Below are 17,840 nucleotides of genomic sequence, written 5' to 3'. Positions count from 1 at the left end.
GAGATAGAGTCCAATTTTTTATGGACTCGCACTGATGTAGTGACACCCATCTGTACCCTTACTACAGATTGCTAGCAATTCGTTCATAAATGTCTAGTAGGAATAATTAAGAAATGGTATAAAATAGAACCATAAGAATAGATGCTCTAGAATTGTTTTTACATGGGGAATGCAAGTAGTTAGTAAAACAAACATGTCAGGAGAGGGGACGGGTCCTCTTTATTGAGGAGGCTAATCTGTAATTGATGTCCACATATTATTTTCACTGTATATAGCTGAATGCTCCACCAGTGAGATATATTGACTACACATTACTTTATTACTGAGAAATGAAAGGAAGTCCAGGAAAATGTGTCCAGGAAAATGTCTTCTTCATAGTTATTATTGTTAGTCTCTAATTCATGTATTTCCTTCATATTCCTGCCATTATTAGAATCTGATACAAATTGGGTAAAATATCCTGTACAGATACAATTATTAAACCTCTTTCTCATCATATTCCAAGAGCCATAACATTAAGACTTTTTTTTAAGTTGATGAATCTCTATGAGGAAATGTTTTTTGTGGGATGAATTGTGTTTTTAAAAAGCTGTCTTTTATCCTATAGGAAGACATTAGACAGTTTTTTTGTACTGTTTTTGTTGTAGCCAATTCTTGTCTCCATTTAAAATTTTTTAGTTGCACATATTTGGCGCACATTATGTCAGCTCTAGCCTGATATAAACTTACAAATCACATTAAAACTGCTCATCTCATCTACTGTATGAAACACTGCAGGGTCGTTGAGTAGGTCTATCCCCGCTTAAAGTCTTAGGTATACAGATAGTTCCGCACTGCTTTTTCAAGAGATTGGACGTCTTTTTCCACTGATGTTCCTGGAAACCACACAAAGTCCTTCAGAACAATGTGGGTTCCAATATCCTTCCACACTTCATCAGGGGCTGATGAAGCAGAGGTGAAACCCTGGGTTGGGTGAGTCAGTCTTAGAAAACTGTTTTAATGTGATAAGCGAATTGTGTTTTTATATTTGGTGAGTGCAGTAAATTGCCTTTGTCCGATATATGAAGTGGCCGTGCTTCACTATTGAGATCTTCATTGTTTACTTTATTTGACTGAGAAATGTCAGAAGATCCAAAGTTGGAGCCGTTGCCATAAGTAATTCTGACCAGTGTGGAAGCATATCGGACCCTGGAGGACTTTGAGTGGTTTCCAGAAACATCAATAAAAAAGACTTTCAATGTGTTGGAAAAGCATCTAGTATCAAACACCCCTTCCCTGCTGTGTATCAATAAGAGCATCTGATAATTTAGGCAGGTTGTATTTAATACAGTGGGGGGTAACTTGTTACTATGGAGACATTTGGGAAGCCGGAGTCTTGCAGAGAAATTACAATTAAAGTGTAATATAAAAAAGCTTATGAACTTGGTGTAAGAAAATTATTTCTACTATTACGTTTTCACTAATAACCTGCTGGGTGAAACTTACATTAAACATTAGGGATATTGTTGAAGAGTTAAAGGGAGTCTGTCACCTCCATTTGGCCATATACAGTGCTTACATGGCTCTGTAGCACACCTATACAGGATTGTAACGGTACCTTTGTTCTTTTCTTTAGACTTGCACCAGCAGGAAAAACGAAGTTTAATTCATATGCAAATGAGCACCCGCAAGTGCCCAGGGGCGGCGTTCAGTGTGCAGGTGCCCAGGCTGCTCTGCCTTCTTTTCACTTTGCTCCTCCCCAGCCTCTGCCTTTGCCCACCCTCCAAGTCTCTTGGCTCATCGATAAGTCCAGACTTGGAGGGCGGGCAAAGTCAGAGACTGGGGAGGAGTAAAGTGAAAAGAAGGCAAAGCAGCCTGGGCACTTACACACTGAACGCCGCCCCTGGGCACTTGCGCGTGCTCATTTGCATATGAATTAAACTTAGTTTTTCCTGCTGGTGCAAGTCTAAAGGCAAAGGTACCGTTACAATCCTGTATAGATGTGCTACAGAGCCATGTAAGCACTGTATATGGCCATATGGAGGTGACAGACTCACTTTAACACAACTTTAGCAACTAATGCCATGAAGCTGCTGCTGCCCAAGCTGTCTAAGTGTTAGACAGATACCAGTTTATCTGAATGGCTGCCAGGGTTGCCAACCATCCAGAAATTTATGGACAGTCTCTAGCAATAGACAATTTTTGTCCTGTAATCGTAAAAAATAAAAATAGATGTGTCCATGATTTCTTTTATGCCGGTGATTATTATTTTACAGCTCTCAGTAAATACTGGTAATGAGTTCTTATTTGTACATTGAGTTATAGACCTGTATCTTTATCATTCATTATGGTTTTCCAACTTGTCCATAAAAATGTTGGCTGTCCGTGATTTTTGGATAAGTCGTAAAGAAAAAAGAAAAATTCTGGTTGGCAACCCTGCATGTAAACTACATTTTTAGATATCTGTATCACTACCACTTCCCCTCACCATACTTAGCTGTGGTCTATGGTACTTAAAGACATAGATATCTATAATTTGCAGTGGTTTTGATGTTGTAAGTCTGTCTCTGCTTTGTGAGGTTAAACTAAATGTATGAAATGATGAACAGTAATAATATATACAATGTGGTGTACACCTATGTCTCCAAACATAAATATGGTTGACGTAATATTCTTAGCTGCACTTTTATGTGTAAATATGAAAAGAGATATTCTCATCTTACAAATGTTTTTTTTTTCAGATAACCACAGGATAACAGGCTTCCATACACATCTAAATGTACCTCCTTATAAAGCAGAAGATAATCAATCACAGCTTGTCAATAATAGAACTGGACATAGACTGGGGGAAATGTCGGCTAGTTCTGAATGTGGGAAACATTTAAAAAATAACTATTACCTTTCTATGGACAAGAAAAATCACAATGAAAAAAGATCTTTTACACATTCAGAATGTGAGAAAACTTCTAAGAAAGCATGTCTATTTGAACATCAGAGAATTCACACAGGAGAGAATCTATTTCCATGTCCAGAATGTGGGAAATGTTTTAAGAGTAAATATTATCTTGCAAAACATCTGAAAACTCACATAGGAGAAAAGCTAAATTGCTGTTCAGAATGTGAAAAAACTTTTGCTAAAAAATCTAATCTTGTTGAACATCTCAGAAGCCACACAGGAGAGAAGCCATTTTCATGTTTAGAATGTGAGAAAACTTTTTCTGGGAAATCAAGTTTTGTAGCACATCTCAGAATTCACACAGGAGAGAGGCCATTTTCATGTCCTGAATGTGGGAAATGTTTTAGTCGAAAATCAACTCTTTCTATACATCAAAAAACCCACACAGGGGAGAAGCCATTTTCATGTCCTGAATGTGGGATTGGTTTTTATCAGAAATTTAATCTTGATAGACATCAGAGAATTCACACAGGAGAGAAGCCATTTTCATGTCCTGAATGTGGGAAAGGTTTTAGTCGAAAATCAACTCTTTCTATACATCAAAAAACCCACACAGGGGATAAGCCATTTTCATGTCCTGAATGTGGGATTGGTTTTTATCAGAAATTTAATCTTGATGTACATCAGAGAATTCACACAGGAGAAAAGCCATTTTCATGTTCAGAATGTGAGAAGTGTTTTACTGAGAAATCAACTCTTGTTGAACATCAGAGAATTCACACAGGAGAGAAGCCATATTCATGTAAAGAATGTAAGAAGTGTTTCAGTAAAAGATCAACTCTTGCTGAACATAAGAGAATTCACACAGGAGAGAAGCCGTTTACATGTCCTGAATGTGGGATTGGTTTTTATCGGAAATCACATCTTGATATACATCAGAGAATTCACACAGGAGAGAAGCCATTTTCATGTTCAGAATGTGAGAAGTGTTTTATTGAGAAATCAAATCTTGTTGAACATCAGAAAATTCACACAGGAGAGAAGCCACATTCATGTACAGTATGTAAAAAGTGTTTCAGTAAAAGATCAACTCTTGCTATACATCAGAGAACTCACACAGGAGAGAAACCATTTTCATGTCCAGAATGTGGAAAATGTTTTGCAAGTAAAAAAAATCTTGTGTATCATCTAACAATTCATACGAGGAAGAATCAATAAGTGTTTAAAGTCTAAGAAAAAATAGATCAATATCAGATGGCACATATAAGCTCTCAGTAAGGTGAAAATCTATTGAAAAGTGCAGACTGTAAAAAATGGGTCAGTGTAGAGGTTCATTGTACGACCTTAGGCTACTTTCACACTGCAGATTTTGCTTTCCGTTTGTGAGATCTGTTCAGGGCTCCCACAAGCGGTCCAAAACGGATCAGTTTTGCCCTAATGCATTCTGAATAGAAAATGACCCACTCAGAATGCATCAGTTTGCCTCAATTCAGTCTCCATTCAGTCTTGGAGTCCGTCTGACAAAACTGAGCCAAAGGGATCTGTCCTGACACACAATGTAAGTCAATGGGGTTGGATCAGTTTTCTCTGGCACAATAGAAAACTGATCCGTCCCCCATTAACTTTGAATGGTGTTCTGAACAGATGCAGACGGTTGTATTATCTAAACAGAAGCTTTTGTGCAGATCCAGGCTGTGTTCTGATGCATAAGTACTGAAAGTCTGGGCCAGTTTTCTTGTTTACTTTTTCTTTTTTTATCTATTGCCTTCACAAGATCCAAGGCTGCCATATCAACCGATCAGAAGCTCACAATGTCACCTCCGAGTGATCTTCTCCTGTGCCAAGAGAAGTCGGCCAGTCTAAGAATCAAAGAGACATGCTTGATTATTGAGACTGTGGTGCCAGTCAATTACTTTTTTTTTGCATATTAGATTTTAATTGAGCTCATTCCTTCCACCAAAAAAAGAAACAAGAAAAATGTATTTCTATTAAAATAAGGGCAAAAAAAAGAAATTCTCTTGCGGGTAGCTGCTTTTGAGGCTCTGTAGCAGTTGCAGCTATGCTAGGAGGCACACCCAGAATCAGCTCCTCACTTCTCACTTCCCAGCATCAGCTCCTTACTTCTCACTCCCTGGCTAAAAGCTTACCCTGTCTTTCCCTGAGATGATTATGCAAAGGTATATGGGTGATCTTTCGGTTGTGTCTTGAAGTGTTAACGGGATCACCTCCCCAGCAAAGGGAGAAAATGTTCTATGATGGCTAAAAAATATACAGACTGACATGGTCTTATAGCAAGAAACCCATTAACCTTCAAATATAGCAGTAAATACCTGAAATAAAAACTGTGGATAGGATAAGTATATGGTTCCTCAGCAAATGGAAGAATAGACTGGAGTGGTTTTCATACACAAAGACTGATGTGTCACATGATAAGGAGAAGAGATGGGGGATGGTTGAGCTAAGATGTGTAGAAGAATGAAATATATGTCTAGAACATTTATTCACCCACATCTTATCAGATATAAGCTGTAAAAATATGAATGAATATTATGAAAATTGATTCCTGTTTAAAATAATAGGGGGTATGTAAACAAAGTTGGGGTCTGTACTACTCAATCACATTTGCGTTGGTGCTAGTGAAATGACCCAGTGGTCAATGCATCAAGTAAAGAAAGATCGCTGCACTCCAGTGATATATTGCAAATAAATATATCATTTATTTTAATTTACAAAGACATCAAACGGTTTTCTGATTCAGACTTATTTATTCCACAATAAATCACTGAAAATTTCAGTCCGAGTGGACCTTCTTCAGCGGTGTGACCTATAGGTAAATTTCATTTAAATGGTAAGTCATAAATTGCATGATGAGAATTGACATCAAGGTATATTCATGGGGTATAAAGGATTCTACAAAAAAAAAAATATAAAAAAAATAAAAATAAAAATCTAGAGAGTATCAATCTAGAGACATACAAATTAGAATATACAGAGGCATATGGAAAATGAGACTTAGGGCTCTTTCACACCTGCGTTCTTTTCTTCCGGCATAGAGTTCCGTCGTCGGGGCTCTATGCCGGAAGAATCCTGATCAGTTTTATCCTAATGCATTCTGAATGGAGAGAAATCCGTTCAGGATGCATCAGGATGTCTTCAGTTCCGGAACGGAACGTTTTTTGGCCGGAGAAAATACTGCAGCATGCTGCGCTTTTTGCTCCGGCCAAAAATCCGGAACACTTGCCGCAAGGCCGGATCCGGAATTAATGCCCATTGAAAGGCATTGGTCCGGACCCGGCCTTAAGCTAAACGTCGTTTCGGCGCATTACCGGGGCCGACATTTAGCTTTTTCAGAGTGGTTACCATGGCTGCCGGGACGCTAAAGTCCTGGCAGCCATGGTAAAGTGTAGTGGGGAGCGGGGGAGCAGTATACTTACTGTCCGTGCGGCTCCCCGGGCGCTCCAGAGTGACGTCAGGGCGCCCCAAGCGCATGGATGACGTGATCACATGGCACGTCATCCATGCGCATGGGGCGCTCTGACGTCATTCTGGAGCACCCCGGGAGCCGCACGGACTGTAAGTATACCGCTCCCCCGCTCCCCGCTCCTACTATGGCAACCAGGACTTTAATAGCATCCTGGGTGCCATAGTAACACTGAAAGCATTTTGAAGACGGCTCCGTCTTCAAATGCTTTCAGTACACTTGCGTTTTTCCGGATCCAGCGGGCACCTCCGGCAACGGAAGTGCACGCCGGATCCCAACAACGCAAGTGTGAAAGAGGCCTTAAACATATTGGCCAATATTGGCCTAATCATTAATCATGAATAGATTCCTGAAGGAACATATATAGCATATATTGTACTGGCTTTGTCAATGTCCCTATAAAGTTGTAGCAATTAGTTGTAGGAGATACAATAGGAAAATATTCAGACAGGATTGATTGAAGGAGTAAAGAAAAATATATAAAAAATATATAAAGTTGGATCAATTGTGGGAATGAAGAGGACATCCCAGATGGTAATGGAAGTGAATGGAAGATGAGTACAAAGAAGGGAAGAAGCAGAGGGCTCATGTTAGAGTACAGAAGGAAAGACCAACCTGTGGTAGCAATATGGCATCAGGGAGTGCTGGATCGCATGGTGGAAGCCAGTGGCATCAGGTTTTATGCAGAGCGCATGTGTAAGGGGTGGGGAGCGTGAACTTGTCAATGGATAACGTGTCTATCATGGTTGCCTAGGAAAAATAACAAATAATTCATCGTAATACATTAAACTGAATTTACAACCCCTAATAAGTAGAGTTAGAGATAAGATCATGATTTGGAAAAATAAACCCTGTCAATGCAGGTAGAATTTCCTTGATAAAGATGTGTTTACTCCTCATGATAAATGATTATTTATGGAATACTCCAGTCAATATACCAAAGAATATTTTTAAGATATTGGAGAGATTACTGTGTGAATTAATATGGTGAGGAAGAAAACCCAGAATGAGACTCCTTTCCTTGCAACTCCCAGAAAAGGAGGGGGGCCTCTCGGTTCCAGATATAAAAACCTTTTTTTTGGGCAGGACAGTTCAACAGTTAACTCTATAGGTCCATCTTGAGTGTTATTGATAAAAATATTGTTAAGTATGGGATCTGCCAGGTGTTGGACGCAGGTATACATTTACAGGGACTCTTCTCAGGTTCAGCTACAGCGAGATTTATGTACAACATATGGATGATTATTAAAAACCACTGGGAGAATGTTTAATGAGGACCCCCCGATATGGTATAATACCCATTTAAAAGAGTTTAATACTATAGAAAAAAATCCCCTGGGTAAAATATGGTTGTCGATCATGTCTGAGAGAAATTAGGGAAATTAAAAAACTTCCTACCCCTTTAAAAAATATTTCAATACTCACTGTAGAGAAAAAGAAAATATATGTGATATACAATACATTAACCACTCAAAATAGAATACGGTACGTCTATCAAAGGGAAAATTTGGGGGAGAGAAGGTATACAGATGGGTCCGGACGATTGGGATGATAGTGGTAGGTTGTGGTGGCTCACTAGCAAGTAGTTAAGGTATGGTGCTGCAAGCTCATAGAGGGAATCACCCCACCCTCTCTTAAAGGCAAATGTAGTAATAGAGTAATGAGCGAGCACTCATACACTTGGCAACCAAATTGACATGTGCAGAAAATATTTATTATATCCCCATAAAATACAAGTAATAAAATTTATGAGAACAATGTAGCAATAATATACAACATTACAGTCACATATTGTGGTAGATATGATCAACACTATATTCATATGACTCAATAGTGTCGATAAATTCAATAATATATATCACACCAAGAAACTTCAAGTATATGCTGTTATTTGGGAAGAGGGGGTATTATCTTCTAGCGCTCTATCCCAATTTGGGAAACTGAATGTCACTGAAAATGTTGTAGGTGTATTCACTGGGAGCGCAATATGTTCATAAAGTGTCCACAGGAATCCTGATAATGTGAAAAGTCTCTTATAGCTGATCCTTTTAAGCTCGATATGAGCTTTGGATTGGAGAAAACTTTAAATCGATGTTTGGCTTACCGTCTAGCGTCTGCTGTCTCCCTATTGCTTCAATGGAGCTTTAAATATTTGCCGGCTTATTCAGTCGCTCCATACAGCAAGCTGGTTTAAATTTCGCAGGAGTTCCAAAGATCGCAGTAGTTGCCACTCTGTTCCGCAATGGATGATTGGGATGATATTTATCAGGAAATAAGGAAAAATTTTGTGAACCCTGCCCATAGATTAATACAGTTCCACATAATCTATCGGCTTTATTACACACCGGCAAAATTAATGAAATTCTATAGGAACAAAGAATTCAAATGTAAAAAATGTGATGAAGTTGGGGCAGATGACATACACATTTGTTATGGAGCTGCCCACATACAGTATACAAAAATTTTGGGGAGAAGTATTACTCAAAATTAGAGTAATACATCAGTTGGAAATACCCAAAAGATTTGAGGTGGTAATATTGGGTAGGGTGAAAGAAATTGGAAATACGCGGTCACAAGAGCTGGTAGCTAAACTATTATTTCAGGCTAGACGGTGTATCATAAAACAATGGGTGGAAAGAGCTGGGAGAGATCAGTAAGATATTCGGTAGCATGTGAAAAATTGCATATAAGATCTAAAAAGAAAATGGTTAAATTTTATGAAATTTGGAGAGAGTGGATAAAGTAGGGGAGGGGGAAGAGGGGAGTGAGAGGGAGAGCTGCCCCTTTTTTATTTATTTATTTATTTATTTTTCTCTTGGGATAAGTGGGGGGGGGGGATCCGGTGTCACGAGGGTGTCGAGGACCACGCCTGACTCCGTTATACCCGGGGTCAGGAAGTCGCAGCGGTTGGCTGCACGCTCTATTTAAGATAGGGCTGTTTTCCTTATGGTAGCTTTCTGGGGTTGCTTAGCAAACCCTTTTGGCTCACTCAGGGATCCGTAGCTCCTTCTCCTCAGCTGTTCCTTGTCCAGCACTCCCAGACCTCCTTATATTTCTCTCTCACACTTCTCTGGTTGCCAGAGATAGAGCTTCCTGCCTGGACATCTATTCTGACCTTCTGGAGCTGTGTTGCTGCGTTCGCTGGTAGTTGGTCCAGTATGCTACCCTCCAGATCCCTGTTGGACCTTTTTGGTTTATTGTGGTCGCCCACCTGGGTGTATGTGTTTGTATGTTTTGTCTGTCCTCTCCCTGGAGTTTCCCTCTTAGTGATAGTGGTGTGGACTAGCGATCCCACCGGCCTGTTCACTATCCAGGGCTCATATTAGGGAAAGCCAGGGTTTAGGCACGTGATCGCCGCACGGGTGAGGAACCCGTCTAGGGACGTCAGGGCAGTCAGGTGCCAGCCGCAAGGTGAGTTAGGGGTCACCACCTTTCCCTCTCCCTTGGGCAGGGCTTTCCCTGTTTTCCTCCCTGTGCGTGTCGTCGGTCATTACATTATCTCTGGCCCTTATTTTGTGTAGGTAAAAAAAATAAATAAATTTTTTACCTACTTAGAATCCAGTATGGATCAAATTGCTGCTCTGTCCAAACAATTTCATGGCCTGTCTTTGGAGGTGGTAGGATTGAAGGCGTCGGTCCTCCAGCGTCGGTCCTCCAGCAACAGCAGCAATTACAACTGACTGCAAGCCCAGCGGTTGCTACTAGTAACCAGGTTGTTGCGGAACCCAAGGTCCCTCTCCCTGACAGATTTTCTGGGGGAAGGGACAAGTTTTTGACATTCCGTGAGGCCTGTAAGTTATATTTTAAACTGCGCCCTTACTCCTCTGGTAATGAAGATCAGCGGGTGGGGGTTGTTATTTCCCTGCTGCAGGGGGATCCGCAGTCCTGGGCGTTCTCTTTACCTACTGATTCCCAGGCTCTTCGGTCAGTGGATGAGTTTTTTGGGGCCTTGGGTCTCATATATGATGACCCTGACCGAGTCGCCCTGGCTGAATCAAGATTACGGAGACTCTTACAAGGAGAGCGGCCGGTAGAGGAGTATTGCTCTGAATTCCGTAGGTGGGCTACGGATACCCAATGGAACGACCCGGCTCTCAGGAGTCAGTTCTGCTCTGGGTTATCCGAAAGGGTTAAGGATGCGCTTGCATTATATGAGACCCCCTTTTCCATTGATGCGGTTATGTCCCTTTCTATCCGAATAGATAGACGCCTTAGGGTCAGGTTGAAAAAACCGGAGCAATTGGTAACCCCTCCCAAGCAGCAGTTAGTCTGTACGGACTTAGACGAGCCTATGCAGCTAGGAGGAACTACTCGTCAGGTCCGTCCTCCTGAGGCTCGCCGTAGGCGTGGGGTTTGTTTTTTTTGTGGGGAGAGGGGTCATTTCATTAATGTCTGTCCTTCTTTCCTCAGAAACAAAAGACCGTCGGAAAAACTACTAACCCCAGGCTGTGTGGAGGATGTCAGCCGGGGGGTATACGTTTCCTCCATACGTACATCGCAATTTGTGTTGCCAGCGGTTATTATTTTTGGTGATAAGACGGAGACTATTTCTTTCTTTCTAGACAGTGGAGCAGGGGTAAATTTGATAGATGCCCATTTTGCCCGCACTTTGGGTTTGTCTCTCTGTACTTTACAGAGACCCATTCCCATATTCGCTATTGATTCTGCTCCCCTGTCTCAGAGAAACCTCACGCACATTGTTCATAATTTACACCTTCGGGTAGGGGACCACCATAACGAGATGCTTTCAGGTTATGTTCTGGAGGGGCTTCCCACTCCGGTAGTGCTGGGTCTTCCCTGGTTGGTAGCGCACAATCCAGTGGTGGATTGGCAGGCCAGGGAGATATTGGAGTGGAGTGAGCAGTGCAGAGAAAATTGCTTAAATAGCAATTGCTTAGTCGCCTCCATAACTACCCTACCTACATTTATTTCGGACTTTGAGGATGTTTTTTCTGAAAAGGGTTGTCAGAAGTTACCACCTCATCGTCCTTATGATTGCCCGGTTAACCTTATTCCCGGCGCAAAATTACCCAAGACCAGGTTATATAATCTTTCGGGTCCAGAGAGACAAGCCATGAAAGATTATATCTCCGAGAGCTTGGCTAAGGGACACATCAGACCCTCTTCTTCACCCGTGGCTGCAGGGTTTTTCTTCGTTAAAAAGAAAGATGGGGGCCTGCGTCCTTGCTTAGATTTTCGCGAATTAAATCAGATAACCATCCGAGACCCATACCCTCTTCCTCTCATTCCTGACCTGTTTAATCAGATTGCGGGTGCTAGGTGGTTCTCCAAACTTGATCTTAGGGGTGCCTACAATCTGATTCGTATTAAGGAGGGGGATGAGTGGAAGACAGCGTTTAACACCCCTGAGGGGCATTATGAAAATCTAGTTATGCCTTTCGGTCTGACCAATGCTCCTGCCGTCTTTCAACATTTCGTTAATGACATTTTTAGTCATCTAATCGGCAGGTTTGTGGTAATATACCTAGATGATATTTTAATTTATTCGTCTGATCTGAAAACATATGAGGTGCATGTCAGACAAGTACTGCAGGTCCTACGGACGAATGAATTATATGCTAAAATTGAAAAATGTGTCTTCGCCGTTCAGGAGATACAATTCCTGGGTTATTTTTTATCTGCGTCAGGTTTCCGTATGGATCCTAGGAAGGTCCAGGCAATTTTAGATTGGGATCTTCCTGAGAACCTCAAAGCACTACAACGGTTCTTGGGCTTCGCGAATTTCTATAGGAAATTCATTAAAAATTATTCACTTATTGTAAAACCGCTTACTGACATGACTAGGAAGGGGACTGATTTTTCTAAATGGTCTGACGCCGCTAAAGTTGCTTTTTCCTCTCTAAAAGAGAGGTTTACCTCAGCACCTGTACTGGTCCAACCTGATGTCTCCCAGCCTTTTATTGTTGAAGTCGATGTGTCAGAGGTGGGAGTGGGGGCGGTGCTGTCTCAGAGTCCGTCACCTGGCAAATGGCGTCCTTGTGCTTTCTTTTCTAAAAAACTATCTGCAGCAGAAAAGAACTACGATATTGGCAATAGGGAACTATTAGCTATTAAACTTGCGTTTGAGGAGTGGCGTCATTTCTTAGAGGGGGCAGTCCACCCCGTCACTGTAATTACGGACCACAAAAATCTTCTGTACCTCGAATCAGCTAAGCGTCTCACCCCTAGACAGGCTAGGTGGTCGCTATTTTTTACCAGGTTTAACTTTGTGATTACCTATCGTCCTGGGGCAAAGAACACCAAGGCTGATGCACTATCTCGTTGTTTCCCTGGAGGGGGTAATGTGAGTGATCCGGTACCCATTCTTCAAAGAGGAGTGGTTGTTTCTGCGGTACACTCTGTTTTGGAGGGGAAGGTGTTAGAGGCCCAGGGGGACGCCCCGGTCTCTTGCCCCTCAGAGAAATTGTTTGTACCGTTGAACTTACGTTTCAAATTATTAAAGGAACATCATAATTCGACACTTGCTGGGCACCCGGGTAGTAAAGCAACCTTGGAACTATTGTCTCGTCGTTTTTGGTGGCCAAGGTTGCGTCAGGATGTATTGGATTTTGTGTCTTCTTGTTCTACCTGTGCGCGCGCAAAAGTTTCACATACACGTCCTGCAGGGTCTCTATTACCACTCGTCATTCCCAATAGACCGTGGACACATCTGTCAATGGATTTTATCACTGACTTACCTTTGTCTGCGGGTAAAACTGTTATTTTGGTAGTAGTGGACAGGTTTAGCAAAATGGTACACTTCATTGCGTTACCCGCACTACCTAATGCTAAGACTCTTGCTCAGGTATTCGTCAGTGAAATCGTGAAGCTTCACGGGGTCCCCTCCGATGTTGTTTCGGATCGGGGTACGCAGTTTATTTCTAAATTTTGGAAAGCTTTTTGTTCTCGTTTGGGGGTACACTTGTCCTTTTCCTCTGCTTTCCATCCTCAGTCGAATGGACAGACTGAGCGTACCAACCAAAACCTTGAGACATATCTAAGATGTTTTGTGTCTGAAAACCAAGAGTTGTGGTCATCATATTTACCGTTAGCTGAGTTTGCCATAAATAATCGCCGTCAGGAATCTACTGGCAAGTCACCATTTCTTGGTGCATATGGTTTTCATCCCCAATTCTGTACTTTCAAAGAGGGGGGGTCTTCTGGGGTTCCCGAAGAGGAACGGTTTTCGTCATCTCTTTCATCGGTATGGCAGAAGGTGCAAGCTAACTTGAAAAATATGGGAGGTAAATACAAATGCATGGCTGATAAGAGACGGTCGCCAGGTCCGGACCTAGGAGTGAATGACTATGTGTGGTTGTCTACTAGGAATATTAAATTGAAGGTTCCCTCTTGGAAACTGGGTCCTAGGTTTATTGGCCCTTACAAAATTGTAGCCATCATCAACCCCGTGGCTTTTCGCCTGGAGTTACCTCAGACTTTTAAAATTCATAATGTTTTTCATAAGTCGTTACTCAAAAAATATGTTCCACCTCTAGAACCATCACCGCTGCCACCCCCTCCTGTTGTCGTGGATGGTAACCTAGAATTTCAGATATCCAAAATTGTTAATTCTCGTCGGGTCCGCCGCTCTCTTCAATATCTGGTGCATTAGAGAGGTTACGGTCCCGAGGAAAGAATGTGGGTTCCTGCGGTCTGAGGTAAACGCCGACAGGTTAGTTCGGGTTTTTCATGCCTCTCATCCTGAGAGACCTGGTCCTGAGTGTCCGGAGGCCCCTCGTAGAGAGGGGGGTACTGTCACGAGGGTGTCGAGGACCACGCCTGACTCCGTTATACCCGGGGTCAGGAAGTCGCAGCGGTTGGCTGCACGCTCTATTTAAGATAGGGCTGTTTTCCTTATGGTAGCTTTCTGGGTTTGCTTAGCAAACCCTTTTGGCTCACTCAGGGATCCGTAGCTCCTTCTCCTCAGCTGTTCCTTGTCCAGCACTCCCAGACCTCCTTATATTTCTCTCTCACACTTCTCTGGTTGCCAGAGATAGAGCTTCCTGCCTGGACATCTATTCTGACCTTCTGGAGCTGTGTTGCTGCGTTCGCTGGTAGTTGGTCCAGTACGCTACCCTCCAGATCCCTGTTGGACCTTTTTGGTTTATTGTGGTCGCCCACCTGGGTGTATGTGTTTGTATGTTTTGTCTGTCCTCTCCCTGGAGTTTCCCTCTTAGTGATAGTGGTTTGGACTAGCGATCCCACCGGCCTGTTCACTATCCAGGGCTCATATTAGGGAAAGCCAGGGTTTAGGCACGTGATCGCCGCACGGGTGAGGAACCCGTCTAGGGACGTCAGGGCAGTCAGGTGCCAGCCGCAAGGTGAGTTAGGGGTCACCACCTTTCCCTCTCCCTTGGGCAGGGCTTTCCCTGTTTTCCTCCCTGTGCGTGTCGTCGGTCATTACATCCGGGCGGCCCAAGAGAAAGGGGGCAAAAAGAGAGAAAGACGTCTTAATAATTTATATTATGTATCTGATAATTGAATGAAATGATCGTTAAAAATAGGGTTTTGGATTTTTTTCTAATATATTTTAATATTTGCTTCTAAACCTCTAAGATTTGTAACGTCAGGAAAAAATTTAATGTCATTTTAAAACTGATCCAAACATGAAGTAGACATATGGGGAATGTTAAGTAATAACTATTTTTAAAGGGCTTCTGTCACCCCACTAAACAGATTTATTTTTTTTGTGTACTTATAATCCCTATCATGCGATATTTATGTTATTAATAATTTTCGTTCAGTAGATTTTGCAAAAAACTTACTTTTATGATATGCTAATTACCTTTCTACCAGCAAGTAGGGCGTCTACTTGCTGGTAGCAGCCGCAGAAAACCACCCCCTCCTCTTGTTGATAGAGATGTCGCGAACATAAAATTTTCCGTTCGCGAACGGCGAACGCAAATTTCTGCAAATGTTTGCGAACGGGCGAACCAGGCGAAACGCCATAGACTTCAATAGGCAGGTGAATTTTAAAACCCACAGGGACTCTTTCTAGCCACAGTAGTGATGGAAAAATTGTTTCAAGGGGACTAACACCTGGACTGTAGCATGACGGAGGGGGATCCATGGCAAAACTCTCATGGAAAATTACTTAGTTGACGCAGAGTTGGATTTTAATCCATAAAGGGCATAAATCACCTAACAATCCAATTTTTTTTTGAACAACGTGGTTTAAAACATCCAGTGTGTATACGATCAGGTATGATGTTGTATGGATCAGGTAGTGTAAGGGTTACGCCCGCTTCACAGACATTGACAGACCAAACTCCCCTTTTAATGCACCGCAAACAACCGCAAACAGTCCATTTGCCCAACCTCAAACTCCCAATTTGTACAAGGTTGGATACCAAGCTAGCCATGTCCCGTTGATGTCATTGAAGGTTTCTTCCTCCACCCAGCCATGTACAACACCAAGGGTCCCCAAAAGGTGAATTGAATTGATTTTTCGAACGGGGAGATGGTTAAAAAAACGCTGGCTCCCTCCCCTTTGTTTGAATCCACGGTCACTGCGTCTGTGCCGTGCAATTTACTGCCCCACCCGATATGAGTGGTATTTTCTGTAGTTCTCTCTTCTCATCAGTTTAATCCCTGTTACGTCCCCAATCTAGGGTCCATTTATTAAATAGATTTTTCGAACAGGGAGATGGTTAAAAAAACACTGGCTCCCTTCCCTTTGTTTGAATCCACGCCACGGTCACTGCGTCTGCGCCGTGCAATTTACTGCCCCACCCGATATGAGTGCTATTTTCTGTAGTTCTCTCTTCTCATCAGTTTAATCCCTGTTACGTCCTAAATCTGGGGTCCATTTATTAAATAGATTTTTCGAACGGGGAGATGGTTAAAAAAACGCTGGCTCCCTCCCCTTTGTTTGAATCCACGCCACGGTCACTGCGTCTGCGCCGTGCAATTTACTGTCCCACCCGATATGAGTGTTATTTTCTGTAGTACTATTCTCATCAGTTTAATCCCTGTTATGTCCCATATCAGGGTGGGATTGCCTTTTGTGAAAAAAAATTTAGGCCGGGTACCTTCGACTGCCTTCACAGTGACAAACCAAACTCTGATACACCAAACTGAATTGATTTTAGGAACCGGGAGATGGAAAAAGCAGCTTGGTCGGTCCTCTTACTCCCAAGTTGGGGCACTGCGTGTGCACGGAGCAATGTGCTGTGACACCCTATATGAGTGGTGTCTTAACTAGTACTATTCCTATCAGTTTAATCCCTGTTACGTCCCCTATCCGGGGACGTGTGTCGAATTGATTAACCATTGTCGAATTAACGAACCATTACGACATCCTGGAATAATTTAGTTCTGAGCTTTGTACTTGCTTTGTATTGGAATTGATGGTGATTTTTTAAATTGTCTGCATTATTTCTAATAAACTATTAAGAGACTTTATTATGATTTTTTATTTTATGTATTAAAAACCCACCCATACAACTTAAAATAAATAAATAAAAAAAAGTAAGTTTTTTATATGAAAAATTATCCAGCCGATCGCTTTTGGGCTGATCATAATGAAGCAACGGTCTTATCATCTGGGGTGTGGCAACATTGCCAACACACTCATAGAGGTGATGATCGCTTCATTGTGATATGCAAGCCCCTTCACCACAACAAGGTAACGATCACGAAGGGGAATTGACACTTGTATGTGCTTTTTTTTTTTTTTTTGCAGCCACAGTGCAGCACCAGAGGCCAGAAAAATTAGGCATGTACACATGCTTGAAAAATAATGTTATTGTTGCAGCCGCTGTTGTAGCAGCGGCCGGATAAATTGATGTTTTCAAGGCAGAAAGGTGACTAAAACATTGCGGCTTGAACCCTAGTTGGTGGCGGAGAATTCACGAAAGTCATCCGGTATGCAGACATTAAATACAGCAGCGTGGGGACCATTTTGAGGCCAAGGCATGTCATCAGGCCTTTTGTTAGTCAAACGTATCCCTCACTGTCAGTCCCTTCGGGATCCATGCCTCATTCATCTTAATGAAGGTGAGGTAATCAACACTTTTTTGACTTCTTTTGTCAGTTCTATTTACAGATGCCTTACTAGTAGGGATGAGCGAACCCGAACTGTATTTTCGTAAAAGTCCGGGTTCGGGTTCGGTGTTTGGCGCTTTCTTGGTGCTTTTTGAAAGGCTGCAAAGCAGCCAATCAACAAGCATCATACTACTTGCCACAAGAGGCCATCACAGCCTTGCCTACTATTGGCATGGCTGTGATTGGCCAGCGCAGCATGTGACCCAGCCTCTATATAAGCTTGGGTCACGTGGCACTGCACGTCACTCTGCTGATACAGGGAGAGGTTGCAGCTGCGACGTTAGGGCGAGATTAGGCAGATTAACTCCTCCAAAAGACTTCATTCAGTGATCGATCTCCAGCTGTGGATCATTGAACTGCTGCTATTCAATTGCTCAGTGTTTTTAGGCTGCCCAGAGCGTTTTTCAGTCACTTTTTTCTGGGGTGATCGGCGGCCAT

At 42.3% G+C, this 17,840-nt stretch overlaps 1 protein-coding gene across 1 annotated transcript; it reads left to right on the top strand.

The window, feature by feature from the left end:
- The first annotated feature begins 2,725 nt into the window (after positions 1-2,725).
- Positions 2,726-4,324, top strand: LOC120994407 (gastrula zinc finger protein XlCGF52.1-like). Its single transcript, XM_040422940.1, has one exon. The coding sequence runs from the start codon at positions 2,831-2,833 to the stop codon at positions 4,091-4,093; it is 1,263 nt and encodes a 420-aa protein (XP_040278874.1). The 5' UTR covers positions 2,726-2,830; the 3' UTR covers positions 4,094-4,324.
- Positions 4,325-17,840: the final 13,516 nt, after the last annotated feature.

This window comes from Bufo bufo, chromosome 3 (genome assembly GCF_905171765.1).
Source record: "Bufo bufo chromosome 3, aBufBuf1.1, whole genome shotgun sequence".
NCBI classification, from domain to species: Eukaryota; Metazoa; Chordata; class Amphibia; order Anura; family Bufonidae; genus Bufo; species Bufo bufo.
Note: the sequence above shows the minus strand (reverse complement) of the source record. Positions and strands in the feature narration are given on the sequence as shown.